Source organism: Bidens hawaiensis, unplaced genomic scaffold, assembly GCF_021521415.1.
Source record: "Bidens hawaiensis isolate Kalapana, Puna unplaced genomic scaffold, B.hawaiensis_p1.1 tig00040606_1, whole genome shotgun sequence".
NCBI classification, from domain to species: Eukaryota; Viridiplantae; Streptophyta; class Magnoliopsida; order Asterales; family Asteraceae; genus Bidens; species Bidens hawaiensis.
The window spans coordinates 90,375-113,091 of NW_027497170.1; the positions used below are offsets into that span (position 1 = coordinate 90,375).

General features: G+C 33.8%; 1 protein-coding gene across 2 annotated transcripts; it reads right to left on the reverse strand.

Annotated features, from left to right (window-relative positions):
• Window positions 1-17,459: 17,459 nt before the first annotated feature.
• Window positions 17,460-19,859, reverse strand: LOC143592211 (plasmodesmata-located protein 7-like). Of its 2 annotated transcripts, none has more exons than XM_077072175.1 (3): window positions 19,140-19,859; window positions 17,968-18,078; window positions 17,460-17,605 (listed from the first exon to the last, which is right to left on the reverse strand). In XM_077072175.1, exons 1-3 carry the CDS (start codon window positions 19,855-19,857, stop codon window positions 17,598-17,600), a joined length of 837 nt encoding a protein of 278 aa, XP_076928290.1. In that variant the 5' UTR covers window positions 19,858-19,859; the 3' UTR covers window positions 17,460-17,597. The 2 variants fall into 2 exon arrangements, with proteins under 2 accessions (XP_076928290.1, XP_076928289.1); XM_077072174.1 differs by having other exon boundaries at window positions 17,968-18,081.
• Between the last annotated feature and the right edge of the window lie 2,858 nt (window positions 19,860-22,717).

Consider the following 22,717-nt stretch of genomic DNA (forward strand, 5'->3'; position numbering starts at 1 on the left):
CTGATTTGGATAAGGACGAGGTCGATTATGTGCATGTGTGATATGCGCCAATCCTGAGGATGCGCGAGGTCTTCTCTTTATTCTCACGCGCAGATATTTCATGCGCAGATGTGATATGCACGAGCATGTGATATGCGCCGCGCGCTGATGCGCTGCGCGCATATGTGATGCGCGAGCATATGTGTGCCTGGGCATATGATGCCTGAGCATGTTTTGTATGCGCCATGCGCATAGGTTTTGGCTTTGTGCCTTCATAATGTCTTTATCTTGTGGGTTGACCCGCCTTGCTCGGTGTTGAGGCGGGTACATACCTCTTCAACAATCTTACCCATATTACCAAAGTTTCAAATATATTAGTATATTGTCTGATAATTCGCACGAGGCCTAACGTCTTTCATCATTTTTAGGAACGGCCCTGCATAAGGTGTATACATATAAGCGTAAGATCATATCTACGAATTTCTCGGTATAGTCCATTCATGGCATAGCATTTTATGCATATATATATACTAGCAGAGACCCGCGCGATGCAGCGGCGGCGGTAACAATTCACAACACGGGTTTTCTGTTCTCCTCATATAATCGCTTTATACTTCTGACGAATTTTTCAATCATACTCTTGCAATGATTTTGATATTCCACAAAAAGATTGCATCATAAATCAACATATTTCATAGCTAAATGTAAAAAGATTCATTTTACAAAGAACATGTCAAAGATCACTTCAACAATGCGTACATATTGACAAATAATTACACTACAAATAGCATGCTAGAACCACCAATCTTATCATCATGACCGGGTCTGAGTGAAGAGTCAGCATCAATCCGTGGTTCAAGACTTCATTCTTGATGCTCGTTTTCAATGAAGCCTCTACAAAGATTTAAGAAATAAATTAAAATTGACCAATAAATGAACCTTTTCATTTAGTTGTAACTTCTTATAAATGGTGGCCCCAAAACAATATTGAATATTTGCAAATTATAAAATATAAAAGAGACATATGAACACTTCGATTGTGTAAACGTAAGAAAAAAAGTGTGAAATCAACTTTAAACTCTTCAATTTTGAAAAATCGAGCAGGTCAAACGGGTTGGTTAAATAGGTCAGATGGGCTTATGCAAAAAGATTCAATTTGATTCGGGTCAAAATGAATTATTTCCGAAATAGATTCACGTCAAAAGAGAGATTTTATAGACCCACTATAGAGAAACAAACCTTGATGAATTGATGCATTCCATTTTGAGTCTTTTGAAGCCGGTGCAACCTGGGTAATCAAACAAAAAATAATAACAATAAGCACAAACAATTGATAATTTTTGGATTACTCCACATAAAAATGCACTATTTGGTAAGATCTTTTATATTCTATACAAAGATGTTGAACAATTATAACTAACTTCTACAATTATGAAAGTTTGACTTTTAAAAATTCATAACTGACTTCCATAGGTTCTCTAGATTTTGTGATTTTACTCTAGAAATTATAAAGAAAGCAACTAAATCTATTGTTACACCACATAAATGAATTGGTTATAAATATTGATGGTATGACATGATTCGAAAACTGTTGTTTAACTTTTGAAAGTCATTCTTTGTGCAGATTTGTGATTGTGCAGTATTGTTTATGCCCATATTCCAAATTAACTGTATACATAAAGAGAAAAAAGAAACGGGAATAAACATTAAGAAACCTACATTACTACCAAAAACACAGACAAACAAATTAGTAAGAAACTGAAAAAGCATAAACCAATCATCCTCTAGTGCACCTATGGAAACACTATAACAAACCTAAATTATCTCAACACATTCAAACAAACCAGTTACTAACACAAAATCAGAGACCAATCACAAAAGCATAAACCAAAGTAAGCACGTACTCAAACAAACAAAGTAAGCACATACTTACAGAAACATTAAAACGCCACTAAAAATCAACTCAAAATTTAAAAACCTAGATATAACACATAAAAGAAGATTACCTGACGCAAACGATACACTCCTTTAGTGATTGCGACCGCCGATTGTAAACCGTATGGTAGCGTACTCCTTTAACGCATAGACGACCAACAATAATACCTTGATTGGCAGACACTGAAATACGAAAAATAAACACACATAAATCAAACACAGTTGGAAATTAAATAACAAACTAACAGATTGAAAAACAAATGACAGTTTGGTAGGATGCGAGAATAAAGGCCTTCAACTAATAGTTTACACCCCTACCACTAATAGTGCATTAAATTTAAATATAATCACAAAAACTATATTAGCACAATCTTAATTATTATTATTATTATTTATTTATTTATTTTATTTTTTGCATAAACCAGCATAGGAGTTTGTAAGCATAAAATGGGCCACTTTCGACCCGTTACACACCATTGTTCCTTCTTTCTTAAATTTAATTTGACTCATTTGACACTTTCTAGATTAAACAAAACTGAAACTCCATTCTAGGTAAATCAGTAAATGTTTATAAAATATACAAAATAAAAATAACACAAGAAATCAAACCTGTCTACTCTAACTTGATGTGGGCAAGCTGTAGGGATAAAAACTGCTTCACTAAAATATTGCAAAGATGTTCATGGTTTCACAACCGATATGCCAGCTGATTAGTCAAATAAAGTACATATTAATACCATCAAAGCAATCAACACATTAGTTGTAGACTGCAATGACCGATATGCCTGGTAATTAGTCAAATAAATTAGATGTTAAAGCGCACACATCTGCACCATACCGGCGGTGACTATCTTTAGAGTTTCGAAATGGGTTCATATGTCTTACTCTGTAACGACCAGTTTACTAAAAGACTTTTTTACCAAACTACTCATTTAGAAACATACACTTTTGAAACTCTAAATTCTTTTACGAAGAAACCGCTTTTTTTTAAAAAAACTTATCCTTTTACCAAGATTTTTTTTTACCAAAAAGATCCTTATTTTTTTTTTCAAGATTTCTTTTTCGAACCAAATCTTATTTGACTAAAGAAGGGTCTAACTTCAAATGGCACAATCTCCACCTCCACATTCAATTTCAAAGACCATGAAGTTTTTTGCAGCCTCATCTGTGCATATAATTTGAAACAGACATATAATAAAACACGTTGAGAACTTCATGTTTTTTGTTAATTTTTGCCAACAAAACTGTTTACCTTGAGATACTCGTCCACGCCACTTTTCATATGCCTGGCTTTCAATGCAACATCAACTTCTGACAGAATGCGCGATGATTGACTAATCTCAGCTAGCAGATCAATCTGAAAAAGTGAGACCGGATGATTCCAGAAATCAGTTTTGATGCATATTCATATCACAATTGTCTTCGTTAAAAATGGAATATCATTATAATAACATTTAACACGTTAATTATCAACAAATTAATAAAAGAAAATAAGACAAAGAGACCTTCAAGTTGTGTCAGGTAGCCTCATGTTGTGTGGAAACGCACAGAGTACTATATTTCACATCCGAATGCCGCTTGGGGAACAAAATCTCAGAAATTGAAATTGTTAGAAATATTTATGTGGCTTTTGATCATTTAACATTTATATGGACTAAATGTGTGTAGCCCCATAATAAAGGTATCTAATGTGATGGGAGTTAATACTTTAAGGGGTTAATATGTAAATATGGTGGTTAAAAAGATTGTTGAGTCGTTGCCCTAATTAACTGTCATCATCATACGATCGTTCTTCCATTCACTCATACGATCACCTGGACAAAAACTCTATAACACCATAATTCAATTCATCTTAATTGAAGGGCAATTAGACTCATAATCATCATGGCATCATCATGGCATCATCTTCATCAAACACTCAAAGGAATCAATCTTCTCAATCAATTAAGTTTAACAACCCATTATAAGTGATAGATTAATTTGGGACTTGTAGAATTGGTATCGTATGTTGAAATTAATTCAACATGTGGCATCAGAGCCATGTGTTCATATCCAATTTCATCAGTCAATCATGAATTGTTTTCTGGAAATCAATCTTTGATTTGGGTTTTATTCATACGACGTTAAATATGATTCTTTTTTCTGGAAATAAACAAACCCATACTTTTGAGAATCACGTACGAAAGAAAAAAAAATAATTATAATAAAAATTGACTGTAAAGAATTGGATTTTGCATTGAATTAGACTAATGGACATTAAAATTTTGTGGATGTTAAAATTCTGTGGGTAGCACTTTAACTAGACTAATGGACATTAAAATTCTTTAATTTGTTTCTGATGTACATTAAAATTTTTAATTTGTTTTCTAAATTATTTATGGAAACTAATGATATAAGAAAGTCAATGCAAATGGGTTACGTGTATGGTGATTATACTTTCACAAATTTCCAAATCCTTAATGAGTATTGGAATACAAATTAATGGAATATTTTCATGAATTAAGTAGATGATTTATAATTCATGTGATTCTTTTCTGTATTCATAAAAGGAATATAGAAATGAAATCATTATGCATACCTACTGTATTATGATTCATGATGATTGATTTTATTAATATATATTGTTTCCATTTAAAATGACATGCACTTTAATTGATGTGAGTAATTAAACCAACAGGAGATTACTCAAGTTAATATAAGCACTAATATTAAGCCACTTAATATACATTATTTAAATTGTCATTCCATGAACCCAACGTGAATTGGTTTAACAATTTAAATGATGGAAATAAACATATTTGCTTCATCTTACCCAACGGTATTTTGAAATACATATGTTTAAGAAATGATTTATTATAGCATTTTAAGTTCCATTATTAACTGAACCAACGAGATGTTAATAGTTGAACATGATACGTATTTTTTTTACCTATTATTTGGTGTTAGTAATAGGTCATTATTTCATATCTGATATGTTTTTATTTCGTATCCTACATATGTTTCGTATAGTCATAACTGAGCATAATATTTATTCTTTTCATGCATCAGCATCTACTTTATGATCAAGTTCCAGTTATTTGCACGGAATAGAACCTTTGAATTATTATTAACTTTGGTACTTGGATAGAACAAGTTAACTTGGCCTTGGGATTTATGGACCTTGATTATTCTTTAAGGCATGATGCTCCTCCTCCTCTTGCCGATAATTCGACGGCAGAAGAAAAGAAAATTCATGATTGGTGGGAGTGTTCTAGTAGAATGTCTCTTATGGTAATAAAGAATTCAATCTCTCCTACCATTAGAGGAGCTATCCCTGATTCAGAAAATGCTAAGGACTACTTAGACTTGGTTGAGGATCAATTTAAAGGTACTTCAAAAACTAATGCTGGTATCTTAATTCTTAGAATGTTAACTACCAAGTATAACAGGATTAGTGGTGTGCGTGAGCATATCATGATGATGAATGACATGGCTAACCAATTGAAAACTCTAGACATGGAAATTAGTGAAGGTTTCTTAGTTCACTTCATTATGACATCTCTCCCTTCTCAGTTTGATCTTTTTAAGATCAACTATAATACTCAAAAGGAGAAATCGAAGATGAGCGAATTGATTGCCATGTGCGTTCAGGAAGAAGAACGCTTAAAGCTAGAAAAACATGATGTTGCTCACCTAACCACTTTTGACTCCAAGAAGAAAAAGAGCACATTCAAAGGCAAGGGTGAAATGGAAAATAAGTCAAAACCCAAAAAGTTCTCTACCCCTGGAGCAAGTACTAGCATAGCTAAAAGCACTCCTAAATGTCGTCTCTGTCACAAGATAGGACATTATCAAAGGAATTGCCCAAAGTTTATGGAATGGCTAGCGAAAAAGGTATTGCCCTAAATCTTATGATTCATGAATCACTTAATATTAATGTTCCCTGTAATACATGGTGGTTTGACTCTGGTTCCACTGTACACATTTCTAATTCTTTATAGGGATTCCGTACAATAAGGAAGCTGGGAAGAAACCAGCGGACGGTTAAAGTGGGAAATGGCTTGGTTTCTGAAGTGGAAGGCGTGGGGACTCTTTCTTTAGTTCTGGAAGGAGGCTTCATTTTAAATTTACCTGAAACTTTATATGTACCAACTATTACTAGAAACTTAATTTCTGTTCCTAAACTAGATCGTGACGGATATGTATTTGCATTAGGAAATGGTAAATGTATTATTAGTTTCAATTTCCGCAATGTTGGTTATGGTCTATTAGAAGATGGTGATCTCTATAAATTACGTTTAGATCAAAATTTTTCGAAATCCCTATTTTCTTATAATGTAGAAGAAAACTTCGTATGTAAAAAGAGGAAAAGAATTACAGAGACTTCATCTAAATTGTGGCACCAAAGATTAGGCCATATTTCACGAGAAAGAATGAATCGACTCGTGAAAAATGAAGTACTACCAAAACTAGACTTTTCCGATTTTGAAGAAAAATGTGTTAAATGTATTAAAGGAAAAATGACCAAGAAAAATAAGAAAGGTTCCACTAGAAGCACAGGATTAGTTGATTATATCCATACTGACATTTGTGGCCCTTTTCTTACGGGTATTGGAGGGCATAAGTCGTTTATTACTTTTATTGATGACTATTCACGTTATATGTACTTGTATTTAATCTATGAAAAATCTGAAAGTTTAGAAACTTTTAAAACCTTTAAGGCTGAAGTTGAGAATCAACTAGACCGGAAAATAAAGGTTGTAAGATCAGATAGGGGTGGGGAATACTACGGCCGACACACCGATGTTGGACAAAGCCCGGAGCCTTTTTATGAATTCTGTAAGAATCACGGTATAATAAATCACTATACCATGCCCAGGACTGCTCAACAAAATGGTGTAGCTGAAAGGCGTAATTGTACTCTTATGGATATGATACGTAGTATGTTGGCTAATTGTGATCTCCCTTTATTTCTTTGGACCGAAGCATTAAAAACAGTTGTCCACATACGTAATCGGTTCCTTTTAAGTCTGTCCCCAAGACTCCATTTGAACTTTGGACGGGAAGGAAACCTAATTTAAATTATTTTAAGGTGTGGGGATGTCCGGCTGAAGCTAAACTGTATAATCCACATTCCAATAAGTTAGATATGAAAACTGTTAGTTGCTCTTTTATTGGATACCCTGAACGTTCGAAAGGATACCGATTTTATTGTCCTTCTCATTCTACCAGAATTGTTGAGACTAGACATGCTGAATTTCTTGAGTTTACAAACTTGAGTAGGAGTAACGGTGGTAGGCAAATAAATCTTCAAGTAGAAACTAAAGAGGCACCATTCAATGACATACCGGTGCCCATTAGTCAGCCACTTGAACCACCTAATGATTTGCCGGTTTCTCATAATAATAATGTTACTAACACTGAGAATCCATCTACATCAAATCCATTAACATCTCAAGAGGTAAATGAACAAGGGACTCAAGAACCGCCATTAAAAAGGTCTTCTCGGCCTAGGAGACCCATAGTTTATGATGACTTTGTGACTTACCTTCATGAGACTGACTTTGAGTTGGGTAAAATAAATGATCCAACTACTTTCAAAGAAGCCATGAATTGCGACCAATCAGCTAAATGGTTGAGTGCCATGGAAGATGAGTTGAACTCAATGAAAATAAATAATGTTTAGGAACTTACTGAATTGCCAAAAGGTGCTAAGCCTGTAGGTTGTAAGTGGGTCTATAAAACTAAATTAGACCCTAATGAAAACATTGAATGTTATAAAGCATGTTTGCTTGCAAAAGGATATACTCAAAGAGAGGGAATTGACTATCAGGAGACTTTTTCTCCTGTGTCAAGAAAGGACTCTCTAAGAATAGTTATGGCATTGGTAGCACATTTTGACTTAGTATTACATTAAATGGATGTTAAAACTGCATTCTTAAATGGAGATTTGCATGAAGATGTGTTTATGAAACAACCTGAAGGTTTTGAGCCTAAAGGCAAAGAGCACTTGGTATGCAAATTAAATAAGTCAATTTATGGGTTAAAACAAGCGTCTCGACAATGGTACATCAAATTTGATGAAGTAATGAAAAGACATCATTTCATTAAAAACTAAGTAGATCAGTGTGTTTATATTAAGATGAGTGGGAGTAGATTCATCATACCTGTGTTGTATGTTGATGACATATTACTAGCAAGTAATAACTTAGACATGTTGCATGAATCGAAAAGATTATTATCTGCTAATTTTGACATAAAAGATCTCGGTGAAGCCTCTTATGTGATTGGCATAGAAATCCATCGAAATCGATGCATTGGAACATTAGGACTTTCTCAAAAGGCATACATTGAGCGGATACTTAAAAGATTTAATATGGAACATTGCACTCCCACTGTAGCGCCTGTAGTTAAGGGTGATAGTTTTGGGTCTTATCAGTGCCCTAAATCAGAGGCAAAACTCAAATAAATGAGACTCCTACCATATGCTTTTGTTGTAGGAAGCTTAATGTATGCTCAAGTTTGTACTCGTCCCGATATCGCATACATAACTGGCATGCTAGGCAGGCATCAAACAAATCTTGGCCTAGATCACGGGAAAGCTACTAAAAAGGTGTTGCGATAATTACAAGGGACAAAAGAGTATAAGTTAACTTGCAGAAGGTCAGATGATCTTGAACTCATACACTATACTGACTCTGATTTTGCGAGTGTAAGGATGACAAAAAGTCTACTTTGGGATACATTTTTATGCTATCAGGTGGGCCCAATTCATGGAAGAGTCATAAACAACATTTGACCACTACATCGACAATGATGGCAGAATATGTTACGTGTTATAATGCCACGCGCCAAGCGATAATTCTAAGAAATCTTATTAAGGGACTCAAAATTGTTACTTCCATACAGAGGCCTATAAGAATGTATTGTGATAATAGTGCAGCTGTGAGTTTTTCAAACAGTAATAGCTCAAGTGGCGCTGGACTATATCTCGACACAAAGTACTTGTTTGTGCGAGAGCAAGTGGAAGACCAAAGTGTTATTGTTGAATATATTAGCACACATGACATGTTAGCGGATCCATTTACTAAAGGTCTACCACCCAAAATATTCAATGATCATGTACTTAATATGGGCTTTAGGCGAGATCTTTTATGAATGTCATGTAATAAACAATGTAAATACGTTTAGGATACTATCTTCTTACTTCACTCAAATGTAAAGTTTGTCTATATATATTTCTTAATATATATGCACTATAATGTATATTTTAGACAAACGTATTGTTTACCACCTAGCCTATAAATTTGAAGATGATATCATTATCATAATTGATAGGGGTCTTTGCATTAATGATAATGAAACTGATTGTATCGGTTTGTTTTGATATTATCATAAGAAGGTTTAACGAAATTACCTAATTTTATTACTTGGCCAATTAGTATGTACACGCATATATAAATGTTTAGTAAAAATGGTCCAGCGGCCAAGTGGGTGAATGTTGGAAATATTTACGTGGCTTTTGACCATTTAACATTTATATGGACTAAATGTGTGTAGCCCCATAATAAAGGTATCTAATGTGATGGGAGTTAATACTTTAAGGGGTTAATATGTAAATATGGTGGTTAAAAAGATTGTTGAGTCGTTGCCCTAATTAAATGTCATCATCATACGATCGTTCATCCATTCACTCATACGATCACCCTGACAAAAACTCTATAACACCATAATTCAATCCATCTTAATTGAAGGGCAATTAGACTCATAATCAAGATCATCATCATGGCATCATCTTCATCAAACACTCAAAGGAATCAATCTTCTCAATCAAGTAAGTTTTACAACCCATTATAAGTGATAGATTAATTTGAGACTTGTAGAATTGGTATCGTATGTTGAAATTAATTTAACAGAAATGACAATCACAAAAAAAAAAAAAAGAGCAAATCATGAAGCAACACTAAAAGCACCCTTAGTGTGCCTTTGTACAGAAAATGAAGCTGGGAATAATAAATAAAACAAAAATCAATATGATTGTTGAAGATAGAATGTTTGAGTAAAAAAGAATGCAAATCTATTCGGCAATCTATTCCTCTATGTCGATATAAACTAATTTAAGCCAGATAAACTAATTTAATCCACATATACATATAGATTTAAAATTAAATGTGGGCTCCGAAATCCAGATAAGAACACTAAATGTTCATAAGATCAGTAAAAACGCTCACCATAAACCCTAGATGTAAACATCTAGCATGCATTTAAAATGTAAAATATTTTTAATCGCTTCACAATACTATATAAGAACACAAAATCATCACACTGAATACTATAGATCTGGTAATAGATCGATGAATACCTGAACACATGCTTGAGACAGTAGAGCTCCCAACAGAAATGTTGTTGTTCGATTTAAAGAACTTGAAAAAGGAGATATGAGATTAGGGTTTGGAGGGAGAAAGAATTTTGAAATGAATTTGAAATCCGTCTGGTTCTGGGAATCAGGGTTTTTGTCTTCTACCTTTCTCTCAACTATATGCAATAACTGTTTGTAAAATATGCCTTACCAATTGTAAAACTCTTAAATTTAAGAGTTTTTGTTGAAATTACCACTTTGTCCTTCCTATATGTATTTTAATATAGTGTAGATAACTGATAATATGGCTAAAAGTTAAGTTCAAGTTACTAATTAATAATGTGCTTAAATGCACACAAGAAACAACAATGAAGTCACTGTCAATTAATCTTTTAAAACGCTTAAAGACATTCACATTGAACTACAGTTTAATTATATAATTTATTTAAAAATTAAAAATCAACTACGCTACGCTATATCGCTAATTTCATGAATGAACATGAAAAACTGTTTTTCTAGAAACGCAAATCATGCATTATGTTAAATTCACATGGAATTACACATTCATCAGCTGTGTAGTATAAATTCATATGCATGTTAAAATTACAATGCTACAGCCTACACAAATTTATCATATTCATTCTCATGCTACGCAAGTATTGGCTTTTTTACTACCATATACCATTTATCATTGAAAATTTTTAACAACGAATATACAAGTTAATACAGTTTATTATTATTATTATTATTATTATTATTATTATTATCACATTAAAAAATTAAAGTATTACTCTACCACGCATTTAAATGCAAATTAATATATACATATTGTAACTGATATCTTTACTTAAAAATTGAGTTATTAACTGAATTCAATAAATTATAACATTTATTGTCACCGGCGGATTTAAAGAGGGTCGGGGGGGGGGTTCCCTCCTCGACCGGCCAAATTAACGATATAACGGACTACATACCATAATGCTTAACCGGAAAAGAAAAAGCGATAGCTTGACCCTCTCCAATTATGTCAAATAGAGTAGTTAAAGTTAAACAAAAAGATGTAGCTACTGTATCTGAAGATTTTCAGGCTATTGACGGTGCTCCGATAGTCAGGCGAAAGTTTTCGGTTACTGTAAGATGGTTGAAGAACAATGAAGAAGAAAGAAGTTTGCTTTATTATTTTTTTACCCACATTAATTAATTAATTAACAATCATCATACAAAATTCTAATATTTATTATTATTATTATTATTATTATTACTGCTGCTGCTGTATTATTTTTGTTATTTTTGTTTTTTTCATGTCTACTGATTCCTATTTTTTCTTAACATATGAAATTCTTTCTTTTGAATATATTATTTTGGTTGTCATATAATTGGAATACTTATATGTATAAACATTTCTTATAAACGATAACTTTGTAAATCGAACCAAGCATTTAAACTTTATTAAATTCCTTAAATGAAAATAAAAATGATAATAATAAAAGTCGAAGTTAGTTACAGAAGATGAATCATTTGGTGACATATCCTTCTATGAACAAATTACTAATTACTTTGAGAGGAAAACAAGGATACAAAAGACCTTTGGCAATCAAACTGTCAACTTTTTCCTAGATCATATATATATATATATATATATATATATATATATATATGGTTAGTTTCATTTGAGAACTTAAAAAAAGTTAAGAATTTTTAGGAACTCTTAAAAACAAAAAAATTTTTAAAGTTTTTTTATATATTAACATTATGTGAGACTTGTTTATACACACACACACACACACACATGGATGTTTTTGCGATTGTTTAAAGTGTAGCAGCCTTTAAAAGTTCCAAAATATGGGACCTTGAAGGTTATGGTTATCATATTGTAGTAATAATAAGGTTACGAGGGCACACTGGCGAATTACAATTGCAAAACGATACAATTACAAACCCATACTAAAAGTTTCTGATTTCGTCACTGTTTGTTCTAAATAAATGCAAAAATAAGATAGTACTGAAATATGTTTCATGTTTCATCTTCTTCGTGGATTTTAAATACATAAAAATTCATCCTTATAAAATGATTAAATATATATACTTTGTGTATAAATAAATTATGTAAACCTTTAAAATATCAAAATTAGGTTTACAAATAATATAAATTAGGTTTAAAAAAATGTATGAATTACAAAATATTATATTTAAGATAATCAAGACAATAACAAATAAGACTTACCAAATGATAATATTATGTAACTTCTAAAACAATTCATGCTGATAACATGTTATATAACTAGAATGCAATAGCAATATATAGACATAATGGGGGAATAGCTTTCATTCATATTTTATCAATATGAAGTACAAAGCCTCTATATATAAGCTTATTACATTAATTATCAAGAAAAGTTAAATACATAAAGAGTCCTAACATTATACATTGATGGTCACTATTAATAGTAATTCATAACAAAGTTATATTTTTGTAATCAAAACTTGGTGATTCTGTAAATTTATAAAATTATAAAATATGTATGTGAAGTGAATAATTATCAAAATAACAGTTGTAGCGGCAAATTTGTTTTTTATTTTAATTATGTAATCCAATCCGATCCAACTCTAATTGCAAAAAAAAATTTCAATATTTAACTATAAACTATTGATAGAGCATTGACTCTCAAATTTTACAACCTTTTTAAAAATATTTCTTTGGTTTGCCACCGAAGAAGTCAACTTAGCAAAATATTTAAATTGTTTTTCTAGTTTTTGATCAAAGTCTAATACTTACATCAAATATGCATATTTGGAATACTAACATGTTTACTTTTACAAACATATTCAAGTTGATTTATGTACAAAAGTTCTCAATATATGGTCGTAAGAGTATCTTATCAAACCGAGTTAATTTTATGAATTTCCTGTTATAAGGTTATGTGTAGTAGGGGCTACAAATTCGAGAGATAAGTGATATGTGAAGTCTAGTCAACAATGGACAATTTTTATTTTATGGGTGTAATGATATTGTAGCGGCGATGTTCACATGTGAAGGACTACCAATAGTCACATTATTATTTTATTATTATTTCCCTTCATCACCAAGGTGACAAATCCATGTCCCTCCCTCTTTCGCCCCACATATCGCCGAGGGGGAGGGGGGGAGGTGTTTTTGCCCCTTATCGCCCAAATTTGGGGACTTTGTCACCCAAGTACACAACTTATAGCCTGGTTTATATTTTCGGGTTAGTAATTTGTATTTTTTCTTTTCTTGTATATTATTGGACCTTTTGCTTATGGTAATTAGTTGTCTCTTTTCTTTTCTTAATAATATTAGTCTTAAGAAAAGAAAAAAAAATAAGTTCACATCTACAATGATTTACAACATCATCATCATCATCATCATCATCATCGTACTCAGTATATCCCACCAATAGCAATACAATGGTAGGGTTTGAGGAGGGTAAGATGTAGACAGCCTTACCTCTATCCCATAGGGATAGAGAGGCTGCTTCCGGTGAGACCCCCGGCTCGATAGTAGTTTTGAATCAAGCCTTTGACATAAGACACATAACACTCAATCATCGGGACACCGGCTGATTGGTGCATGTGCCCTTGTCATTCGGCTATCAACGCCACCACATGATGCCTGATTAACCTTCCGCCACTTTTAACGTTATTTTCACGTGATTAGTAAAATAACGTCAAAATTAGTGCAATCTACAATGATTTACATCACACATTAATTTAGACTATCTGAATGCATCATATTAAAAAATATATGTCACATCATTGAGTTCTTTTATTGTATATATTCTATAGCCTTTTCTTGTGTGAGGTTGTTATGGTTCTATTCGAGATGAACCGGATCTCCCAATTAGAATTAACAGAGAAGAAGAGAATTCAAGACAACTTTTTTTTTTCAAGACAACTTTTTTTGGATCCTTTCTTATTAATCAAAACAAGGGTATTTAAAGACATTGAATGGAAAATGTAAACATGGAAAAGCCAAATTACGTTTAAACTAAAATAGGAAATAAACCCCTTTCATGGAGAACCACCAATATTTTAAGAAATCCCATTGACTCCTCTCAACAATTGACGCTCTTCATGAATGCACGTCCTTTTTATTTGGAATAGGATCTTTGCAAATTACTCTTTCCATTTCCAGTGATTAGTTGAGATAACGAGCGGGCCTTTGGATAACACGCTTGGGTCGAACCTCTACTGTTGGGCCGGTGTCACTCACATGGGTCGTAACAGAGGAGCATTCCAAGAACATGAATTAATTACTTCTTGGATCAAGCTTCTTCAGGGATCCTCTTATCGTTCAACTAAAAACACATATGCTACCAACCTTTTGATGGTTTTCTACTTACATGTGCATCGTATGGGGTTTCCTAAACGGAAATTTCACATGCGACCATGTTATAGTGCAACACTATATCCATCTCAAGCCTTTAAAATTTTTTAAGACTAATCCCATATTAGATCCCATGCCCACATACGTGCCCTATTACTCTAAATGTTTCGGGCTTCCTCGTCTGTTTTGGTACATTCGTCATCCCTAGACAGGAGCTAATACCCTGACGTTAACAAGAGAAAAATTATTAAAGCCTAACATGTATATAAGTATAATGTGTCTCAAGATAGGAATACGAGTGAGTAAAAAAGAAAATAAGTCATCATGAAAGGCCGACAAAAGCGACAAGGATGGATAGGAGGGGAGGAACTAATACAAGACAAAACCTTAGGATAATTATAAAACATAAATACAAATTTTATCCTTTAAACATAGCTGATTTATGGATTAGGTCATTTAAAAAGTTTACTTTCAGACGGCGTCCTTTACATAACATGTTTATTTGATTTTTGTCCTTTTGACTAACTGTCATCCAATTTCTCCGTTAAGTGATTGCATGTGACCTACACATGAAGGGCTTTTTGGTCTTTTTACACTTATTTAAAAAAAGACAAAAAAAAAAAACAAGTATGATTTTAAAAAAGAGCCCCACATGACAAATTACACATTAGCCCTAGCCATCCTACGATCCCAGCTTGTTCATCCTCGCCTCTGCAATTCAGATACAATATCTAGCTACTTTCAAGTTTGCCGCAACCCAACACTATCGTACCAGACATCGGTTCCTCCCACCGCACCCAAACTTCAACGCCACGGATCTGCACATCTTGACCAAAACAAGCACCACCAGACGTCGGCTACTCCCACATTACCCTCACTTGTCTTCTTTATCTATCAACCTTCGTCAGACCTGTTTCCGAGCACTACCTTCGGCTTGACTTAGCTTTGTTTTCCGGTTGTTTCCTCGTATCTGAGAACAAGGAACCACAAGACGTCTTCTATGACAATTAGATTGGCGGTTTCAGATGCTTTGGGCTACCACAGCTCATTTCCCGGTCAGGCCATACTCTCTTCGGTTGAGTTTCTTTCCCAAGATGTGTCGTTTTGTCTTATTTCACCGAATCAATCTCCGATATGAAGTCAAGCGTCGAATCCAGTTGTGTAGCCACTCAATTGCGTCTGAAAAGTCGATTCCGGTGAAAGGGGTAGCCGATTTTTCCGGCCATAATCAACCCCCAAAACCCTACACAGATAAGAGAGAGAGAGAGAGGGACTTGTGTCTGCGGCGTGGTGTGGTGGTGGCAGTGGTTGTGATGGTGTTGTGGTGCGGTGGTGGTTAGCTGGCGGTGGCGGATGGCTGGTGGTTGACCGTTGCTGATGACTGGTGAGGACGAATCAATGAGCCGGTGAGGGATTTTTTTGTGTTGGGGTTTCTATTTTATTTTGTGAGTGCCTACGTTAATTTGTTAGTTTAAAAAATAAAGTAAATGTGTGATTACTATTTTGCCCTCACATGTATTGCACATGGTATAACTTAACTGACTTTTTGGATGAGCGTTAGTGTAAAGGACGAAAACGAAATAAACATGTCCTTTAAAGGATACCGTCTGAAAGTAAAGTTTTTAAAGGACCTAATCCATAAACTGGCTACATTTAAAGGACAGAATTTGTATTTATGTCTAATTATAAAGAAAACTAATCAAATCTTATTTTTTAATTATAATGATAACAATTACAATAATCTATAGCTAATATATTTATTCTAATACTTCCCAACAGTTTTGAGTGGAAGAAAATGAAATGTTCGTAATGGAGGGAAAAACAATGAAGACGGCCGTAAAAAAGAAGAAATCAAATCAACTAAATGAAGGAAAAAACATATAAATTAAATAATAAGAAAAGTTTGTGACAACAAACGACATAGACAGATCTATATCATTCAAAGCTAGAGTGATGACGACCGGAGGCTGGGTATCCAAGCTAAAATAACATGAGCTAGCTAGTTGATCATTTTTCATTTTTATATCTTTGAATGACAGATGATTTATTAAGGAAAAAAACAAGATGATGGTAAGAAAAAACTAGCTAAACATCAAAGAAACATAATTAGGTACATGAAGAGAAAGAGAAGTGGGTTGTGTAACCACTTGGTCCAAGAGATTTTTAGCTTTTTGCTCTAGTTATAATACATAAAACGAAAAATGAAGTACTAAATCAAAAACAGCTCCGACTTCATGTCATATACCTTAAAGATAGCTTCATTAATTCCTATTCTTCCATAATACCCACCAAGTAAACATGATTCCTTCCGCAATATATTTCTTTTGTCTAAATAGATGACATTGATCAAGCCAATGATAAAATGGATCAGGTGCTATAGCTACTCATCTTGACCTAGAACCACATGGCTTATTGTCTAATGGTATTATGGTGTGTAAAATGACGTCTCTTATAAGGTTGTTGGTCCGAATGTCGGAGTGAATACTGATGTGGATTTTGAAGCAGGTTTAAAGAATGCGTGCTAGTGAGTTTTTTGACGCTTACTTACCCTTTAAGACTCGCGACTATTTCTAATCACCATCAATAGATATCTAAAACTCATGGTCTTTTTCCCTAGGTCTATACCTCATCAACAATGGAGTCTTCCTGTATATATCAATACTATGAAACTTGAAAGGAGAATTAACTGAAAAGACACAAATGTATTTTGATAACAAATAATTAAATTAATACAATTAGTTAGTTTGTTATATAATATCCAAATACAAAACACAAATTAGTTATACATAAGTTAAAGTTAACAGACGTAATTTGAACAAATATTCAAACTGAATTATTCATTACATATGCATTACAATTAAAAAGTAATGATTACGATAAATTAAAATTAAAATGTAAGTTTACATCATGAAGGAATAAAGAAAAGCAATTGAAACAGCAAAGTTGATGAGGGTGGAGGCCATGCATGTAAGCCTTTCAACTTTTGATAAAGGTTCTCATTTATTTACCTGAAATAAAAACCATAAATAATTAAAATAGAAAGTTTTACACAAAAAGTAAAAGAAGAAAAGCGAAAGTATATACACGAAAAAGTTTGCCTTTAAAAAAGGTATATACACTAAGGTCCAATTGAGGGGTCCAATTGAGGGCCAAAAGGTTATAATAATAAAAAGGTGTTGCTAGTGGGTTGGTTTTGTGATAACTGTTGAGAAAATGTCAAAAATTGTACGTAGCTTATGAATCCAGTTAACTGTTTCAGAAATCATGAATATAATAAATAAATTGCCTGAATTTAAATGCTTAGAAATATAAACTTTGAATAATTAAAAGATTTTATCATCTCAAATAACAAATTTACTCTAGAGATTACCATGTCGGCCAAAAGCTTTTCTCATGAAAGTTAGGAAAATGATTATGAGGGCGACACCCGCAAGTAATCCGACTATTATCGCAAATGTCTTTTCAGCTTCATCATGTTCGCCTGCTACAACAAAATTTGTAATGTTTTTCACGAAAATGAAAGACACCATGTATATTATTTATGCTCAAGAGGGCAACAAATTATGTATTTCAAACAAGTTTATAATTTCACGTACGAAATAATAACTTATATTAGTATTTTTATATTATGATTTATTGAAAGTCACAACGAGAGATAAAATGTAATTAAATAATTTTTTTTTCAGTCATTATTTAATGTTTTTATGGTATAAATACTTATTAAAAAACAACCAAACGATTTACAATAAGTACGAAATAATAACTTATATTAGTATTTTAAATTATGATTTATTGAAAGTCACAACGAGAGATAAAATGTAATTAAATAATTTTCTTTTAGTCATTATTTAATGTTTTTATGGTATAAATACTTGTTAAAAAACAACCAAATGATTTACAATGAAGTGACAGGTAAGCAGGCAACAAGCTGCGTCACAACCCTTTTGGATAGCAAATCCAATTCTATTAAATAATTAAATAGTTGGTTACTTAGTACATAGATGAAGTGCCGATCAATTTGTTAAAAATGCATAAAAAGCAACAAAAAGGAAAAGCACAAATATCCATTCAAGATGTGCTTTTTTCGACCTCGCTTTCTTTGTTTGTTAATTTATATTTCTATAAAGTAAATAAATACAGTACATTGTTAACTATAATACATTATGCTTTGAAGAAAATAGCATTATAAGTCTAAAGTTTTTTATATTTGTATATTAGAAGTTAAATTGAGAATTTAATCACACAATTATTATCATGTATAATTATTAAATTTTGATATTTATCTGATAAAAAAGTTCAATTGACGTTTAAAAACTGTAACATGCGATGACACCAACAAAATTAAATTCTTGGATTTACCACTAGAAAACTAAACAATTACGAACCGATTTAGAATCAAACAGCATGATTTAAAACTATGAAAGCAAAACATATATTAAAAAAAAACATGTTTTTTACCATGAAAATCTAGAATCAAATAAAAGGTTTGTTTCAACACGAATTGATGGAGTTCAGTAACCTAGTACAAAAACAAAAAGTTACCATGATGAGATTTAGCATAAGCATGAGCTCCACTTGTAGAATACCTAGCATAACACTTAGCCAGAAACATGTCACCAAACACCGCACCACCGCAATCACTTTTCAACCGTCCGATGGCCTCCGTGACACAATCTTCACACTTGCCACTACTCAAATCACCCACACACTGAGCCACCCCTTCCACGTCACCAGACCCACCAACCCTATACAACCCACCGGTAGTCCCCAACCTCGTCAACACCGCATCCCTCCGCCCCATCACCTCGGGGTCATACCCGACCGAGGGCGCACACTTCTTCATCACCACCGTCTTATCCTCCTGCCCGATGAAACTCGTGTTGTCGTACTTGACAAAGCATCCTTCCAGCTGGACTGCGCCACCGCATGCTTGCGGGCAGAGAGGAGCGAGCTGAGTCACTGCCCGGGCTACACACGTGGCGCAGTCTGGCATGGCTAGGTCGCCTCTACATTGGTAGAGGCCGTTGATTACGTCTTGCTGGGTGGAACCGGAGATGCTGTACTTGTTGTAGGATGAGTAGGTGGCCGAGTTGACTAGGGAGGTGAGTAGTGAGTCGAGGTTGGACTCGTAGGGTGAGCCAGGTGTGTATTTGATTTGGGAACAGCCTCCGTAGATGAATGCATCTGTGGAGGAGTGTGAAGGGTGTAAGAGAGTGAGGAAGAATAAGAGGGAGAGAAGAAGAAGAAGAGTATTGGCCATGAGAGGTTTTGTTCTTGTGTGTTGGTTTATTATGAAATGGTAGGGTTTGAGTGAGTGGCCAGTTAATTAAGTAGATGAAGAAAAGCTCCTTTAATTTGCTTAGTTGAGTATACAAACGAACGGCCAGTCTAGCCATGCAAGATTGAGGTGGTGTTTCGGCCCACACACCACACAACACCCTATAATTCTCTCACTACTACTACTTTTGCCTCTAATTAAACTAGAGCAATAATAATTTTCTCTAGGTTTGGAATTTGTTTATTACACGAGATAACAACACGAATGGATTTTAAATGAAGTATGTTATTGTTTATAAGCAGTTCCCCGTGCTAATGACATTTTTAAAAACTTTTTTGAAAGGATTCAATCTGTTTATAACATGTATAACTAATTTGAGTCATACAGACATGTTTATGTAACAACATAGTTTTAGATTATTCTCATCCAATCCCTCATATTATGTGAGGAGTGTTTTTATCATTTAGAGAGTGATTTAAGGTGTTGTGAGAGAAAGGTTTTTATATTTTAGAAAAATTAGTGATTTTTCTATATATTTGAAAAGTTACTGTTCATCCCATATAATTTTTTAATATATTTTAAAAGTGGTTGTGAGTGAAAGAAAGAAAAAAGGTAATGATAAAAGGTCATCATCATCATCGTACTCAGTATATCCCACCAATAGCAAAGCTATAGTAGGGTCTGAGGAAGGGTAAGATGTAGACAGCCTTACCTCTACCCCATAAGGATAGAGAGACTGCTTCCGGTGAGACCCCCGGCTCGATAGTAGTTTTGCATCAAGCCTTGGACATAAGACACATAGCACTAAATCATCGGGACACCGGCTGATCGGTGCATGTACCCTTGTCTTTCGGCTATCAACGCCACTACATGATGCCTGATTAACCGTCCGTCACTTTTAACGTTATTTTCACGAGATTAGTAAAATAACGTCAAAATTAGTGCAATTTCACTTTTGCCCACCCGAGGGTTCACACATATATACATCATATGTGCGCACCGCAAGCAGGGCTAGTGATAAAAGGTATAAAAAGTATTATTTAATTGAAATGAAAAAAAAAATAAAATGAGTTTTAGTGTAATTTTTTATTTGGAGATAGGGAGTGAAATAAGAATGCTCTTATAGTTTGTAATATAGAGGACATAATTTTTAATCAAATAGGGTATGTGTGCATGCACACACATATATGTATTAAACAAACAAGTTACCATTAACCAAATTACTTAGTGTGCTAGTCTAGTTACTTAACGAGTTAAGCAACTTAGGGCCCAAGTAAAGGCTATGTGTTTTCCTTCGCGAAAGGGTCGTGGAGCAAAGCTACGCCATACGACCAGGCACTAAACATTGCCTCGGGTGGGCGCTAGAGGTGTGTGATGGGCCAGGTGGTAGAGGTTTTCGTGGGTGCGGGGTCTAAAATGTTTGAATTTTTTACTTAATAATAAATATACAAACCAAATTTTTTAGCTCCAAGTCACCATTTATTTATTTTTTTTCAATTTATTATTACTTAATCCGTCACATTTTACGTTCCCACAACACACCTTAGTGAAAAGTGAAACTGCATGTGAAATGTTTGGTCGGCATCCTCTCAAAACCAATTAATGTAGAGTAATAATTTTAAAACCCTGATTATAAAATTGGATTTCTTTTTGCTTTGCAACTGAATTACTAAAGTGTTGTTCGTTTTTTCATATGCAAAGTGTATGCAGTTTGCGGGTCATATTTGCAGACATCTGTAGCAGAAGAGGTAGACCAGACCTCTGTAGTCTGCAAAAAGAAGACTATTTGTTTTTTAACATCTACAGACTGCTAAAATAAACTGAAATTTTTAAATAAGCTGAGATTTAAATAAAAAAATCCTTTATCATCGAAATTTAAATAATAGTCAACAACACTGAAATCATCATCATCATCATCATCATCATCATCATCATCATCATCATCGTACTCAGTATATCCCACCAATAGCAAAGCTATGGTAGGGTCTGAGGAGGGTAAGATGTAGGCAGCCTTACCTCTACCCCATAGGGATAGAGAGGCTGCTTCCGGTGAGACCCCCGGCTCGATAGTAGTTTTGCATCAAGCCTTGGACATAAGGCACATAGCGCTTAATCATCGGGACACCGGCTGATCGGTGTATGTACCCTTATCTTTCAGCTATCAACGCCACTACATGATGCCTGATTAACCGTCCGTCACTTTTAACGTTATTTTCACGAGATTAGTAAAATAACGTCAAAATTAGTGCAATTTCACTTTTGCCCACCCGAGGGTTCACACATATATACATCATATGTGCGCACCGCAAGCAGGGCTAAATTTTCAACAACACTGAAATAATATTCATAAAACCATAATAACATTTTTTTAAATCATTTGTTCCGTACTTTGCAGTAACTGCTCAGCAATTTCATCTCGTTACCGCGTCATGCATTCTCGATCTGATGCAGTGCCATGTTCTTCAACCTCGTGTGCATCAGCATCAACGTGCACATGAGTATTTCCAAACGACACATTGGGTTGATCATATGTGTAAACAACTCATCGCTCAAGCCCTCTTCCCTAATAAAATTATGTAGCGCGAAATATACAATGGTAATGTTCCTTTGCGTTTCCAACGGAAATGGTGCCGTCCTCTTTAATATAGGTGATTGTGCTTTCAAGACACTAAAAGCACGCTCAATGACGTTCCGAAGTTTTGCATGTGCGTGGTTAAATTTTCATTATTAGTCAATGCACATCTCTGGCGAAAATCTCCAAGCCAATACCTCACATTACGATATGAAGCCATAAATCCTCGTGTGTGTGCATACGCGGCATCACAAAGATAATATTTCTCTA